At 44.5% G+C, this 16,837-nt stretch overlaps 1 protein-coding gene across 1 annotated transcript in view; it reads left to right on the top strand.

The window, feature by feature from the left end:
- The window catches only part of MYO3B (myosin IIIB), a 295,217-nt gene that overhangs the window by 217,843 nt on the left and 60,537 nt on the right, over positions 1–16,837 (top strand). The window contains exons 26-28 of the mRNA XM_056861063.1: positions 1,562–1,673; positions 2,864–3,026; positions 5,593–5,673. Of these exons, the coding sequence (XP_056717041.1) occupies positions 1,562–1,673; positions 2,864–3,026; positions 5,593–5,673 (356 nt within the window). The remainder of the gene's footprint in view (positions 1–1,561; positions 1,674–2,863; positions 3,027–5,592; positions 5,674–16,837) is intronic.

Below are 16,837 nucleotides of genomic sequence, written 5' to 3' on the forward strand. Positions count from 1 at the left end.
GGGCAAATGAAGAGTATAATTTCTGGATTTTAAAAATTCAGAATTTATGTATTGAATGGAAACTTTCTAGAAGGTCCCAGGGCTGGGTTTTGTAACCTAGGTGAACTATGACTTTCATGCCCCCTCAATCCAATCAATCAATCAATCAATCAATCAATCGTTTATTTGCAGTCATAGACCATCAAATAAAATAAATTCACATGGTTAAAATGTACAGGATAAAAACAGTTACAAATAGATTTGCTATTAAAATTATTAAGTAGTTAAAATGGTTAAAAATGGCAAAATTATCAAAGAACAATGTTCCATCTCCTGCTTCACAATATTTTAGGCATATGTCAGCAGTCATGTTTGTAGAACCTCTGTAGAGAATGACTTTTCCTTTTTTGCATTCCTTTTGCCATTATGGGCATGATCCAACCAACTTTCAGCATCTTTAAGATCTATTAGGAGCCCCGTGGCGCAGAGAGGTAAGCTGCAGTACTGCAGTCCAAGCTCTGCTCATGACCTGAGTTCGATCCCGACGGAAGTTGGTTTCAGGTAGCCGGCTCAAGGTTGACTCAGCCTTCCATCCTTCTGAGATCGGTCAAATGAGTTCCCAGCTTGCTGGGGATAAAGGGAAGATGACTTGGGAAGGCACTGGCAAACCACCCCGTAAACAAAGTCTGCCTAGTAAACGTCGGGATGTGACATCACCCCATGGGTCAGAAATGAGCCGGTGCTTGCAAAGGGGACCTTTACTTTTTTAAGATCCATTGCTTTCAGTGCCAGTTTAAGCACCAGTTTAATCAGAGATTGAAACCAATAGGAGCGTTTTACTTAAAGGTACACTGCTACACTTCTGGGGAAAACCTGGAAGTAACGTAGGGTAGCTCTAGGAATTGCTGGAAACTATTGAGCTACTGTACATCATTTCTGGATTTTCCCTGGAAGTGACATAGCAACACACACAACACTGACTTCAACAAAAATTCTTTGCAAGGACAGCAGCTGGTGGTAGGCCTCTTGCCATAGCAGCAGGCCTGGCAGCCATAATTGTTAGGGTTGCCAGGTCCCTCTTCACAACCTGCAGGAGGTTTTTGGGGCGGAGGGCGGGGTATGGGGAGGGGAGTGACTTGAATACCATAGAGTCCAATTGCCAAAGTGGCCATTTTCTCCAAGTAAACTGATCTCTATCAGCTGGAGATCAGTTGTAATAGCAGGAGATCGCCAGCTAGTACCTGGAGGTTGGCAACCCTAATAATTGTACCAAACCAGGTTTGAAAAAGAATATACTAAGAATTGGGAAAATCATGGAAAGTGAACAATTAGAGGATGTCATGTGGATGCTAAAAAACAATCAAACAAACTACAGTTTGGAAGCTAAGCCAGAGAAGAACCTCCCTGTACATACAGCCTTACTCAGAGTGGATTTATTCTGCCTTTGACAAATGTCTTGGCTGAATATTTATGATCCTCAGTATTTACAGGAATTTCTGAATCTATGAATCATAAGCTCTGCCACAACAAACAAAGTCACTTACTTACTCTTTGTTCTTTATTCCCCACCCCACCCCCGTAGGTATTATTACATTGCTTTCAAGGCACATGAGACTCCTGTTGCCAGCAAAGAGAGCTGCATTGCTATTCTGCAAAAAGTCAAGTTAGACAAGTGGGTACTTGGGAAAACAAAGGTAAGATAAGTTCTATCTCACTTCTCGTAAAGTAGGAGGTCCAGTCAATGTGATAGCTCTGTAATATCTTGCTGTAAAATGGAAAGAAGCAGCCACACACCCTTACTGTGTCTGAAAGCTAAACTCCCGCAGTAAACTCCTGTGGCTCATGAAACCTTGTTTTCTCCCCAGCTAGAAGCTCTGACGCTGAGGAGAAATGAATGTACAGCCTCACACAAAAATGACATTGTCAGTGCAATCCTAAGGGGTTTGGGGGCGAAAGGGGTTTGGAGGCGGCGTGACCCCTGCACTGGAGTAAGTGCCACTTGCGCCATCCAAATGGGCACTTACACCGGCTTAGGGCACTTATGCCAGTGCCAGGGTGCAGTGCGACAGCGCCATGTATGGGTGCTGGGCACAGCTGCAGCAGCAGCATTCCTCTTGCACAAGGGTTCGTGCTGGTACCAAAGGGGAATTCCCCGGGGCAGGACTGACTTTAGTCAGCTGCCTAAGCCCTTTCGCCCTGGGAATGCCCCTCTTTGCCAAGTGTGCAATTATGCCAGCAGTTCCACAGGGCTTGGGGGAATTTTCCCATGTGGTTTGCTGCACTTGGTGCAGCAAACATCTCAGGAGGTGGCCTAGTTGAGCCGTAACTGTGCCATGGCTGCGCTGTCCCCATTTGCGCCACTATTACCCCTCCCCTTTGGATTGGGCTGTGTATACTGTAGCCCTTTAGAGCTCTTGAGGATGTGGCAGCAGTGAGGAATGCTACCTCCTGCTCCTTTTACTAGAGAATGTTTAGGCGGTAAAAGATGCCTTCCAAAGCTGTCATCTTTGAATTAAAGGAGATTCCTGTAAGGGGTTGGCAATGTGGAATCAGGACCAGTGATTCAAATAAGGATTGTTTCATAGTCCTATTATATTAATTACCACAATTAAGGGCTGATTCAAATACTCAGAATGTGGCACATGACGGGTAATTTATTTCAGGTTCCAACGAGGGTTGCCCAATGATGCAGTTTTGCTTAGTAACTTTTGTTATTTCCAGCATTGGTTGTTTGTGTGTTTTGCTAAGTACCTGGAAGTTGGCAACCCTAACCAGGTGGATCATGGTTAGCAGCGCTCCCATTGTGTGCGGTTGGTGGGCTCCTGGTACCTCTTACTGTTAGTCTGAGAAGGTGTGTTACATTGATCCTATTCTTTCATTTCAGGTTTTCTTGAAGTATTATCATGTCGAACAACTGAACTTGTGTCTGCGTGAAGTTATAGGCAGGGTGGTGGTCATGCAGGCTTACACCAAAGGATGGCTTGGAGCAAGAAGGTACAAGAAAGTCAGAGAGAAAAGAGCCAACAGCGCCGTTGCCATCCAGTCAGGTAAACGTTCAGGGTGCCCCGATATCGTAGATGATCCCAGAGCTTCAAGCCTTTAAATTGCATACAAATTGCCTATCCATTTTCTTAATTGTTCGGCATGAACTCAAAATAACATGTGGTGGGTTCTTTCCTTCCAGTTAACTGATGCGGATATTACAGTGATTCATTACTAACGTATCAACTTAGTAATCATTAGTGTCTTTGCTTAAAACATTTTTATAGCATTTGCCTGTAAACAAAGGCAGTGCATCCTTGCTAAATGTCTTTCCAAGGCTGTGAAGGAAGAAAAAGATTGCGAAAACTGCCTTTAAACCAAACACATGCAAAAAAGGCATCGCATTCCAAATAACTTAAATATCTGATGGGTTTTTTCCTAGAACATTGAATTACTAATATTTTGAGTGCAGAATAATCACTGTTTGGCTTTAGATTGCTCAGTTTAAGCCTGATCCCTACTAGGGGGTGGTTGTGCATGGGGAGGGGACAGAGACTCTGCAAACCAGCATTGTGCAACATTGTGTTGTCACTTTTGGCTGCATACCCAGAAGTGACATCACAGCATCAGTGACACTCTAGGAATCTCTCAAATCTCTATGATTTTTACCACAGAGATGTGGGGGACTATCTAGAGCATCACAAAAACCCAGCTTTCCCTCATTTTTGCTCCTGCTGCTCTCCCTAATCCCTACATGTGTTTTTAACATAACAAAATCTGGCGGCAGTTTTGGCATGCTAATGCTAGCCTGTGAATGCTCTTTCTTCTGTTGATATTGCTACATACCATGCCCTAGAATATGGCAGACAAAATCATTCTAATCACAAGCAAAGAGGTATAAAAGAGGCCCATGGCGACATTCCATATAATACTGAGAGAGGCACTGTTGAAGGCTTGTATTGTAAATTTGCCTGAGTTGTGGGGCTCAGGCTGAAAACATCACATAGGGGGTGGATCCAGCAATCAATTGCTGCAAGAATTGTGGGTCATTCCCACTTTCCCCTCACCCCCAGCAATCCTTTCCAACCTCAGGAAATATTATTCCCAGGGTCACAGGACCCACAAGGACTAATAGCCATATAGGTCAGGAAGTTGCTGTCGGGAAGGGGCAAAATTACACCTCTTTGCTCAGTTGGAAATGTGCTAATGGAATAGGGATAAAGAGTCATTTTGCCATTTCCCTCTCTACCTGCGTATGAGTCCACATGGGTCCAATGACCCCAGAAATAAACTTCCTTGGAGTTGGAGAGAGCTACTGGAGGAGGGGAACATGGAATAGATCCGTGGGCTCCAGCACCTTCCTCTAACAGATCTCTGGATCCAACCCCTTCATTCGTAAAATGATATGGTTCTCTATAGGTTCTTCTGCTTCCAGGACATACTGTCCTTCACTTTTGGGAGGCGGTAAATGGCAACCAGCGGGGATGAAGGTGTGTGTGGGGGACTTACTAGCTGTAAATGCAGGCCAGCGTCGACATATCTCCATCAGTTCTGGAAGTGACATCATCACGTTGCTGACAACCACAGGGACGCTCTGGTATTTGGGGGGAAACTCTATGGTAGAATTCGTTTTTACCATAGAGTTTTGCCCAAATGCCAGAGCATCCCTGTGGTCGTTGGTGATGCAATGTGATGCCAATGCATCAATGCTGGCTTCCACTAACAGCTAGTTAACACCGCTCCCCCCCGCCAACTGGCTAAATGGTGCTGGAGGAGGGAGCTTGGAAGGGGGAAATCCCTTGCCCCTAGCAGGGGGACAGCAACCTTAGTTATTGACGCTCCATAGTAACTGGTTGGTCAGGGTGTGAGACAGGATGCTGAACTTGATGGACCACTGGTCTGATCCAACCGGACTCTTCTTCTTTTCTTATGACCTCATTCTTACCATTTCATAGAATGGCCCTGGCGTTTCAGAGTACCAAGATATAGTTGCCATCTGTCTGGCATTAAAACCTGTGTGTAAAGCAGTGGTTCCCAAAGTGGGCAGTACCACCCCCTGAGGGGCGGTGGGATTACCTAGGGGGGCACTAAGAGGCAAGGGGGCAGCAGGAGGTGCTAGAGGTGGGCGCCTTCAACTGTGTTGCTGGATAGGGTAGGGGGCACTGGGGTTGAGTTTGTGGAACCAAGGGGACGGTGGCCCAAAAAGTTTGGGAACCACTGGTGTAAAGGAAGGTGGAGCTAGCGGGTTGCCACTGTCCTTAAAAACATACTTCTGCTTCAGTGCTGAAATAATCAATAAGATTGTTTTGAATTTGCATATATTCAAAAAGCCATGCAAAAACAATAGCTGGTCTTTTTTGTTTTTTTTCCCCTCTGAGGGGAGGTGGCAAGCCTAATCGAAGAACATATGCTGTGACAGAAGAGCGAATAAACCTGTTGAAGTTCTGTTGCTTAGAGACTTGAGTCACAAGCTGGGGTTCAACAGGCAACTGAAGCGCGATAGCGCTTGGGTGGGATAAGGAAGAGGGGTGGGGTGAAGGGATTAAAAAAAAACCACACGGCACTTCTCTGACTCCGTAGCCTTTTTTTTCAAGTCATCATAATTTGCAACACATGGCTTTGTATTTTTAGCCTGGAGAGGATATGATGCACGCAGGAAGTTCAAGGATATAAAGAACAGAAGAGTGGGTGCTGCTATTCATATTCAAGCAGGTAATTAAAACAATATTTTCACAGCTGACACCTATTTAACTGGGGGTAACTTCCCATGTCCATGTTTGCGTCTGACAGAAATAACGTGCAGCCAAAAAAAAAAAGGGGGCTGTTAAATATTCTGCTTCTGATCCTTGGTTTCTGCGCCATATGTCGGGATGCATTTAGGCATCTGGTGAAAGAGCTCAGTCTGAACAAGGTCCAGCTGATTCAACATGCCACGATGCTTATTACCTTGATAGGAGATACAAGCCTGTTTGTTGCTACCTGTTTGGAATTACTACATAATATGGATGGGTTCTGACCAAAAGAGAGCATGTATGTGTGAAAACGTGGCACACCCAAGCACATCGCCACAACTTGATTTGAGTCCCAAGGAAGCTGAATCAAAATCTTTTTTTTTTTTAAGAAGAAGCAGCGTTGGGTTTTATATGCAGATTTTATCTACCTTTTAAGGAGAATCAAGCAACTTACAATTGCCTTCCCCTCCCCACAACAGCCACCTTGTGAGGTAGGTGGGGCTGAGAGAGTTCTGAGAGAACTGTGACTAGCCCAAGGTCACCCAGCAGGCTTCATGTGTAGGAGTGTGGAAACCAACCCGGTTCACCAGGTTTGCTGTTAGAATGTGTGCCCCACTTCTGTGAGTGTTAAGAAATTATAGGGGCTGATGTTAATCTAGGTTGGTTCCTCGTTGAAGGAGAGAGCACTGAAGGCTTATGGTGTTACTGTAATATGTACTTTTTCTACAAACGTACTGGTAGAACACAAGGGAAAGAGCAGAGGCATTCCTACTGGACAGCAGATCTGCTACCAGGGGTGGACTGGCCATTATAGCCATTATAGGGAAATGTCATGGTGGTCTCATAGCATGCCTGCCCATAGGGTTGCCAACCTCCAGGTACCAGCTGGAGATCTCCTGCTATTACTACTGATCTCCAGCCGATAGAGTTCAGTTCACCTGGAGAAAATGGCTGCTTTGGCAATTGGACTCTATGGCATTGAAGTCCCTCCCCTCCCCAAACCCCACCCTTCTCAGGCTCCACCCCAAAAACCTCCCACCAGTGGCAAAGAGGGACATGGCAACCCTACCATCCCCGACCCATGGTAGAAGGACCACACACAGCCCAGGAAGCTTCCAGTCTTCAGATGGCTCTGCCTGGGCCCCACAGAGCTGCCAAGCTGAGATGCGAGAGGTGTGGGGTTGGCTTGTTCTTTCTCCCTCCTTCTTCATTGATGCAGAGCCTCAGTGGGCTGGGGGTTAGAGCCCTTGTCCAGTGCCCTTTTTTCCTCCCTGTCTGGTAGGGTTGCCAGGCCCCACATTGGAGTCCACCGCTCTTAACCACTACACCACGCTGGCTCTTTCACATAAAACTTACCTGTCATTAATGGACAAAATGCAGCCTCCTGCTGCAAACCTGGCATATCCCACACTATCAAATGGTGTGGGCAGTGTCTCATAGCAGTTTAAAATGACAGGACAGGCAGACTGCTGAGAATTTTAAATTCAAATTTGAAAGGCCATTAAGCATCTCTAAAACCCAGCCTTCACTCTATATTAACGTAGGAGAGATGTTATGTAATTTCCCCCCTCACCGTAGCCTCCTTATAAACATAAGACATAGTTCAGCCAAAACTAACCATTTTAAATAACCCTTTTTCACTGACAGAGTTAAGTATGTACTGAAGTCTCTCCCTTAGCAATCAGAGAAACTTAAAAGGAAGTCACAGGCTGAAATATGCCCACAATTACCTCTATTTCTGAGACTCAGCATGCAACTAGCAATTACAATGAGTGGTAATTTCCCTTGGCCTCATGAGAAGATCCTGGTGTGTTTCTCTTAAATTAATATGACTTGGTGACATAGAATCCCGACACTCCGAAACTTACATTAGGCCTGCTATCAAGGATCACTGTTTCAGTCATACAAAATGGGATCACCACGACAGTCAGAGTCTGAGGAACTTTAATTCTCTAAGGTACAACGGTTACATTTGTTCCCCATGCATTCGAAAGAACCATCTAATTAAAAATATACATCTCTCCCCCCCTCCCCAAAAAAAGGTGGGGAGGGAACAGACAAAGATGGCCTTGAAATTTAGGAAGCCCTTGGCTTACATGTTTTTACAGCACAGCCCAACACTGAAATTTTGTTGGTCTTTCATCTTCTTCCCAGTCAAGGCAGCAGTGCGGCTTATCCCTTTAGCTTCCTCAGAACTTCCTTTCAGAATTCCCGATCTATTACAGCACATTCACATACCAGAAACAAGATGCCTTTTCATGCTGTCAACCTTTTTCATCTGAAATGTAAATTAATTCTTGCTTCAACAGAGATCAAAGTAGGGGTATTAACCTTATTGGACCCTTCCCTCATCAGAATCTGTTCCAAAGACTATGAGATTGATGTTGTGGGGGGGAGGGAGTAGAGGGAGGCAGGCAGTTGGGAGTGAGGGGGGGTGTCTTCAGTTTTATCTGTGGCCCTCCTCCAGGCAGGTCCTCCTGTCTGCAAGTCAACATTTGAAAGGCGATGGTTTCTTTTGTAAATGACCTTATCATTACTTTCTACTGTGAGAGGGGGGAAATGATTTGCCTGAATAATTCTTCCAGGATTAGCCTGCTCGTTTTAATTGTTGGGTGGAGGGGACTTCATTCAGATTTCGGAATATTCTTTAAGTAGTTTTGACAGCAAGGGATGGCAGCCTCAATAGAAAGGAGGTACACACCTCCTGATTGGAGGGGTGGGAACCCCTCTAGATTTGTTCAGGTTGTTCATTTCCTAGCGAGGAAGTCTTTGGAGGGTAGGTTTCATTTGCAGTTGGAAAATAAACAGATGCTTTTTTCAAGATCCTGAGCAGCTGGGTGTTCTCTATGGGACCAAGCCGTACAGTAGCCATTGATCAAATCTGAGAAAGAAAAGGCAAATTTAAAACCAAAAAAAGTTCCCCAGTCTTCAAAGATACATGAGAATCACTTTCTTAAGGGAATAGAACTTCAGTAAATAACTCATTGTAGATATGAAGATGAGAGACTGATTCTAGAATCTGAAACATTGTCTGATGGATTTAATATGTAAGTTTTAAGACGTTTTCATTTGGGACCTTCAAGCAAGGAGGGGAGGTCAAGATTATCTTGTTCCTCTCTATGAGATGTTCCACAACTCAGCAGCAGAGCACATGCGTTTCATGTATAAGACCTAGGTTGAAGCTCCAACATATCTGCTAACAATCTCAGGAACAGGTTAGAGAAGGACCTCCATAATCAGCCTTGGAATGCTGCTCATGGCCAGTGGTCTGATTCAGCATAAGGCAGTTTTTTAGATCCTTACATATTATGTTTGGGGTTTTTGGCCCTCGAGTCACATCTGATTTATGGTGACCCTTAGTGGGATTTTCAAGGCAAGAGACATTCAGAGGTGGTTTGCCATTGCCTGCCTCCACATCATGCCCCATTATTCCTTGGAGGTCTCCCATCCAAAGACTTGCAATGGTCAACCCTGCTTAGCTTCTGAGATAATATGAGATCAGGCTAGCCTGGGCTATCCAGGTGAGGGCTTATGTTTATTATGTTTAGGACTCTGCTAAGGTTCACCTATGGACTTGACTCAGACTTTTAAGCACAGTAATAGGTTGTTCTTGTGTTTTGTTTTTGCACATGGTTTTGAAAAACCTCAAGATTTATTTTTCTTTAAAAGAGTGGTGATGCCTTGGTGATAGTGCACACAAACTCATTAAACTGCCTTATACTTAGAGCTAAACTACATGTCACGGTTTAGATGAGTTTCCAGTGGGAAGTGGCAGCCATATTGTGGTTGCAGGTCCCTGGTGGCAACTCTGTGTAAAAGCACAGCAGGGGCCCAATTGGGTACTTGCTCAATTTGGAGGGTAGGAAGGGCTTTGGGCTTCCCTCTGCACCATTTTCCAGAGCCAAAATGGCCCGGGGTCCATGGAAGACATTATTTGCCCTTTCCGGGGTCTGCAATGCAAGCCTTCAGTGCATATTCAGCCCCCCCCCCCCCCCGCGCCCCCGAGAAGGCAAGTAATCCACTGGGGCCCTTTTGGCTATAAAAAAAGAGTGCTGACAGAGGGCGGAGCCCCTCCTCTTTCCTCACCATGGTATTGATCCAGATCAAGCCCCTGCAGTGCTTTTACACAGAGTTGCCACCAGGGACTCTCAGCTGCAGTATGGTTGCAATTCCCATGACAAACTCATGTAAACGTAAGATATCATTTAGCCCTGAGTCAGACCATTGATAATATATCGTTTAGCCCTGAGTCAGAGCCAGCGTGGTGTAGTGGCTTAGAGTGGTGGTTTGGAGCAGTGGAGTCTGATCTGGAGAACCGGGTTTGATTCCCCACTCCTCCACCTGAGCAGCGGAGGCCAATCTGGTGAACTGGATTTGTTTCCCCACTCCTATACACGAAGCCAGCTGGGTGACCTTGGGCAAGTTATAGCTCTCATAGAGCTCTGTCAGCCCCACCTACCTCACAGGGTGTCTGTTGTGGGGAGGGGGAGGTGATTGTAAGCCGGTTTGAGTCTCCCTTAAGTGATAGAGAAAGTCGGCATATAAAAACCAACTCTTCTTCTTCTTCTTCTATTGTCTACTTTGCTGGCAGTGGCTCCCCCACGGTCCCAGGTAGAAGAGGGCTTCCATGTCACCTACTACCTGATCCTTTTGCTCGAGCTCAAGTAGCCGGGGATTGAATCTGAGACCTTCTGCTCGGGATGCAGGTGCATTCCCTCTGCTCCACAGCCCTATCCCATCTGCAGCCCTGCTGAATGCATTTCTGTGGGAAGAGGTCACTGCTTCTAATGGTTTTAAAAGAGAGATCAAATCTCCTGTTTGGTTCAGCTCTTGCATAAAGTGCCAAACAACTGCATGCTCTTCACTGAGAACTCACACCCTCTGATTCATTGGAATGAGGGACAGTTACAACCATCTGGAAGACTGCCTACATCTGGAATCTGCTATAAAAATATTCCAGTATTTTGGATTCAAACTCTTTTCTGATGATGGAAAGTTTCCGATGTTCAGATGAAAATACAGTTCAGATGCCATTCTTAGAACCCCTTCCTTCCTGATGGCTTTTTCCCATGACACCTTTCTACCTGGGTATTTTCACAGATGGAACATCTGCATATATGAGAGGCATTCAGCCCATGATGGAACAGCTGCATATTTAACAGTAGAAAAAAAGAAAATAATGAATGCATCTATATGCCTATTAGTCATAAGGATCAAGTCTATTAACAGTTTATAAAACCTGAGCAGAAAATAAAACGAGAAGATTCATATTTTAAAAGGGTAATATGTAATTCTGTTTTCTCCAAGTGTCCTGCATCCAACTGGACAGTTCCAAAGAACTGATGTATCTTGAAATGGTTTTCTTAATAGTATTGCTTTTCTAATGTTGTAGTGTGCCTTGAGTCACTGAGACTCAAGGTGTATAAGACTAAAAGTGTATAAGAATTAAGAATTGTTTATTTACTACCCTTGGCCAGATAAAACAAGAAACATGAACTAAAATAATCTTACAAAGAAAGATTTACAGTCTGAGTCATAAATCTCTTAAAACCACAACCGAGATACATCTGCCATTTGGGCTAAGAGACTACTCTATGGCGACGTATTTTCATTGCTGCCGTACAAAATTTCGCAACCTGTGAGGTGATTGAAGGATTATCCCCTTGTAAGAGCTTTTCAATCTTTTCTCTCACCCTATCGGGTCCCATTCTCAATAAGAGGGGCTCAATAAACTTGGAGTGGTAAAAGTGTATAAAATTGAAAAGTAATGTAAATGAAATTTAAAAAGAAATATTTAAGGGCTTGGGCAGCCCAATTCTAAGGGGCGATGGTGGTTCCATAGCGCCTGGGGACAGCAAGCCAAAAATACGTTTTTGGAAGAAACCCTGTGGAACTCTCCATAGAGTTCCACAGGGCTATGTTTTGGGAGCTGACTAGTGCCAGCTCCGCCCCCAGGAACACCCCAGGAATGCCCCCAACAGCACTGGCACTAGGACTTGTGCCAGAAAAACGCTGCCGGGGAGGCTGTGCCGGTGCCTGAACTTTGCACTGCTGCGCGGCTCATCAAAGCCAGGGTAAGTGGACCTGCACCCACGTCCATGCCACTTTAGATGGCACAAGTGGCACTTTAGTTGGCACTGGGGTCATGCCAGCTCTTGAGCAGCTCCACACACACCCTTCAGGATTGCTCGGTTAAGATTTCTTTAAAAAGAGTGGCAATCTCTGCCAATTCTCTCTGCTGCTGCAGCCCGTTGACCCCCCCACTTGTTTCTGGGGATAAACAGATCCTTAGGAACACCATGTGGGCAAAGGTGGTATCTGCAGTGTGTGTGGAGGGGGAGTGGAAATCAAAGCACCCTTTTAAGGAAATGTTAAGTCTTGGTAATTGCTGGTTGAATACAGGCCAGTATGCTTGGTTAAGTATGTGTAGGGTTGCCAGTCAAGGACACCAAGGGTTGGCAACCATCTGGGGACAGGGCTGGGTATTGTGACATCACTTCTGGTTGTGTAACTGGAAGCGACATCATACGTCACTGGGATGCTCTAGCAATCTCCCCGAATTCTATGGCTTCATCATTTTACCATACAGTTTGGGAGGATTAGTAGAGTGTCCCACTGATGTGTGACATTACTTCTAGTTATGTGACTGGAAGTGATGTTGTAGTGTTACTGCAACGTCACTTTTTTGCCCAAATTTCTCCTGATGCTATACCGAGCAGCAGCTGGAAACCAAGGTTGTGGGGCAGCTGGTCCCCTAAGTGTGTGGCTTTCCTTTCTTTCCTTGGATAGGATCATTCTACATTCCAATAATTTCTCTTTCTCCTAAGAAAACATCATCTTAGACTTAGGGTCTACATATCTTTTGCCTTTCAGCTTTGAAATAAAACTGCAGCTAGATAGAAAAATTAAAATCCTCACTCTGCCACGGAAGCTTGCTGGGTAACATTGGATGAGTCACACACTCTCAGCCTAACGTACCTCCCAGGGTTGTTTTTATTTTCAAAAGTATAAAGGAGTGGACATTTTAAAAAAATCGGTATTGCAGGATGGGGGATTACAATAATGCTTCACAAATCTTATCTAATGTTCAATTATATCAACAAAAGTATGACTATGTACCCTGGATGTAAATATACTTTATATCCCAATACATTCTAAGTATACTGTATTTACTATCTATTTCTATATTTCTATTATACTTAAACAAACATACATTTTAATAACACAATTTTGATGTTCTCCATTTGAAACTCCTCATAACTTATGTTGTTCATAATAGAGCCTCCAGTTTAAAATAAACTCTTCTCTGGGTCTTTTATTTACTAGATTAGCTAGTTTCGCCATCACAGCATATTCTGCCAATTTGCTGTTCCATTCTTCTATATTGGGACTTTCATCCAATTTCCATTTTGCAGCTAGTACCACTCTGGCTACTGTGACCGCATATCTGTTCAATTCCTCAAACGCCTTTTCCAGTGTTGCTGGCGTTAACCCAAGTAGCATATACTTAGGATCCAAAGCTAACTTAGTTTTTAACATTATTTGCATTTCTTTATGAACTTGAATCCAATATCTTTTCACACCAATTTTGGTAATTTCTTCTTGCATTTCTCCACCACTAACATTTGTTTCATCATTGTCTTCATCAGATATGCTTTTGAACACATTGAACACATTAAGCCGCCTTATACTGAATCAGACCCTTGGTCCATCAAAGTCAGTATTGTCTACTCAGACCGGCAGCGGCTCTCCAGGGTCTCAGGCAGAGATCTTTCACATCACCTACTTGCCTAGTCCCTTTAACTGGAGATGCCGGGGAATGAACCTGGGACCTTCTGCATGCCGAGCAGATGTCTACCACTGAGCCATGGCCCCTCCCCTTATCACCAACAGAAGCATGAGGGGAACCCCACCATCTCAAGACTTGTAGATAAATAGGGAAAGTTTGAAAGATGTGTTCTGAGTTTCTGTTTGCCAGGATTCAACATTTCTTACTGCATCATGCAAGATGAGGCTTTGGAGTTGCATAATTGTTTCTGCGAGGAAAGAATCGCTGTTTTATATGTCTATTTATTACTGGGAATGAAGAGAGGCATTTCTCGCCGCCCAGTGATTTGTCGTCTCTGTTTGCTCCCTCCATAAAAATGTCTCTTCATTATGGTCTGCAGCTTACTGGAGCATTGTTTTCTCCTGCAGAGGAGAGGAAGAAAAATGACCCAATTTTTTGGGGGGGTCTTCCAAATTTGAGCAATTTTGTGAATAATCTATATGCCTCAGCACAGTTCATTTGAGCGCAGAGCATCAGGTTTCTGTGGGTAACAATACTCTTGACTTGTTATCTGTTGAAGCTGAGGGGAGACTTGTTTTATGACAACGTCAATATCGCAAGGAGGCAAGCAGCACATACCGCTTTAAAGCAGAATGACTAATAATAGGTCTACAGTGTCCATTTCAGGTCGATTCTTTTTGGACTGTGCTCACCATTAGCAACGTGAAGACCAGGATAGGATACATCTATTATGGTGGGGTTGAGAATATTATTGAATGTGTAAGGTGAAAATAACGTGGCATCTGGTAATCATTCTTCCTCGGTGATGTGAAGATTGCTCCTGGGGCACTCGCAGTGTGCGCCTGCTAATTTCACACTTCTTGAGCCAAGTGCTTAGTGTCAAAACCAGGAAGAGTCAGCAAAGCAAAATAGCTGTGATGGATCATCCACCTGACTTTAGCTTTTCCTTCTCCTCCTACACTAGCAGCATATTCTGTGTTCATTTGGTGAGGGGGTGGGGAAATATACTTTGCATCTTCCTAAATACTCCAGTGAGGTCTTTCTGGTGTTCCTGGATGGTGCACTTTAAGTACATGTGCTTTGCTTTGCTGTTGACAATGAGCAAAATGCCTGTAGTGGATAAGAGCGGTGGTTTGGAGCGGTGGACTCTGATCTGGAGAACCGAGTTTGACTCCCCACTCCTCCACATAAGCGGCGGAGGCTAATCTGGTGAACTGGATTTGTTTCCCCACTCCTACACATGAAGCCAGCTGGGTGACCTTGGGCAAGTTACAGCTCTGTTAGAGCTCTCTCCGCCCCACCTACCTCACAGGGTGGGGAGGGGAAGGGAAGGTAATTGTAAGCCGGTTTGAGTCTCCCTTAAGTGGTAGAGAAAGTCGGCATGTAAAAACCAACTTCTTCTTCTGAGGAGCACAGAAAATCAGAGGGCTGACTTGAGGTCTTTTCCCTCAGAGGTTTTCCCGCAATTTGGGAGCCAACCAGCAGTGGCTTGTCTCTGAGTTTTCTCACCTCCTTGTTCTCCATTTATTGGCTTTCCATATTCTCCTCATCGTTTCTCTGCAATTTCCTTTGATCTAATTAGAGGAAGCAAGGTGAAACATCAAGGAAACTATGGAAGGGCAACCAATAGAAAATAAGGTCATGAGGAAGCTCAGAGGAAAAAAACCCTGCAGGTCAGTGCCCAAACCTCCGGGAAACCTCCGGGAGAAAAAACCCTTGGATAGGGAATGAGGGTGGTTAGTTAGAGCCACAATTCTGCTCCATAAAATAGCTTGTTAGCGAGTCCCCTGGTATAAAAACCAACCCTCCTTCCTTGCTTCCTTCCTTGCTTCCTTCCTTCTTCCTTCCTTCCTTCCTTCCTTCCTTCCTTCCTTCCTTCCTTCCTTCCTTCCTTCCTTCCTCTTCATCTTCATGTTTCAGAGTTCTCCAGTGGGGAGCCAGCCCAGACATCACTCCCTCAAAGATACTAACAGTCCAATCTTCATCTTCTAAATTAATTGGAGCCAGTGGGCTTAGAAGGGTGAAATTCTGCGTCGGATGGCTCTGTACAATTTGATTCAAGCCCATCAGCTGCTAATTCCTAATACAGTTTGTCTTGCAAAAAACAAGTGTCTATATTTGTTGTGTATGTTGATACCACTGACGATTCTGTGCACATGGTCATTCTCTGGCAAGCATGTGTGAGTTAAACAACAGCATGTTGCAGTGATTTAAAAAAAAATATATTTTATTTATTTCAAAAGGGGGGATACAAAAGGAAAAAAGGGAAAGGATAGGGGACTGTCTGCGGATAAAGTACGTTAGTAGAAAATAGTAATAGTGTTTCAACATAAAAAGGAATTACATCATAATTACCACAACAATTTCTCTAATTGATTAAATAAAGTATCTTGTTCCGATAGAAGATATTCACTTTGCTATAATCAATGATTATATCTTTATTCTGGTTCTGTTGCAGTGATTTTTGACTGCAGTAGTATGGTGGTAGCTGCCAAGATGGCAAAAATTGGAGCCAAGTACACTTGTGGGGCAGATCGTAACATGGCCAGTTTGCCGAACCTGTCTGGAGAATGAGGGAGGACACAAATTGTTTGGTTAGGATCCCAATTATTTTTTGTTGTGGCGTTGATGCTGTCTGCCTCTCTTATCAAAAGAACATTTTCACCCTTGTTGTGAGTCTTCCCAAGAGACTGCCAAAATGGGGGAACCCTTTTTGCAGGGTTCTCCTTGTTTCATTAAAAGGAACTTCTATCTTGCCTTAACCTGGATGACCCAGGCTAGCCCAATCTCATTAAATCTCAGAAGCTAAGCAGGGCTGGCCCTGGTTAGTACTTGGATGGGAGATTTCTAAGTCACTACCCAGAGGCAGGCAATGGCAAACCACCTCTGTTTGTCTCTTGTCTTCACAACCACTTGAAGGGTCGCCATAAGTTAGCTGGGACTTAATGGCACTTTCCACCAGCTTCTTGGTCTATCCTGATTCTTTTCTTATCCATTCCAATGACAACCATAGCTAATAAAAATAAATTGGGTTTCTATTTTCTTGCTAGTGAAGCTTACAGTTGAAGCTCCTCTGCTGCTGCACCCAGAGCAGGCTTATGTTGTGGTCATTTTTTTTAGCTGTCAAGTTGCAGCCAACTTATGGCGACCTCGTAGGGTTTTCAAGGCAAGAGACATTCAGAGGTGGTTTGCCACTGCCTGCGTAGCAACCCTGGTCTTCCTTGGTCGTCTCCCCTCCAAATACTAACCAGAGCTGACCCTGCTTAGCTTCTGAGATCAGGCTAGCCTGGGCTGTCCAGGTCAGGACATTGTGGTCAGTGGAGAGATCAATAAACTGAGCTTCAGTCTCACCAAG

This window comes from Euleptes europaea, chromosome 15 (assembly GCF_029931775.1).
Source record: "Euleptes europaea isolate rEulEur1 chromosome 15, rEulEur1.hap1, whole genome shotgun sequence".
NCBI lineage: Eukaryota > Metazoa > Chordata > Lepidosauria > Squamata > Sphaerodactylidae > Euleptes > Euleptes europaea.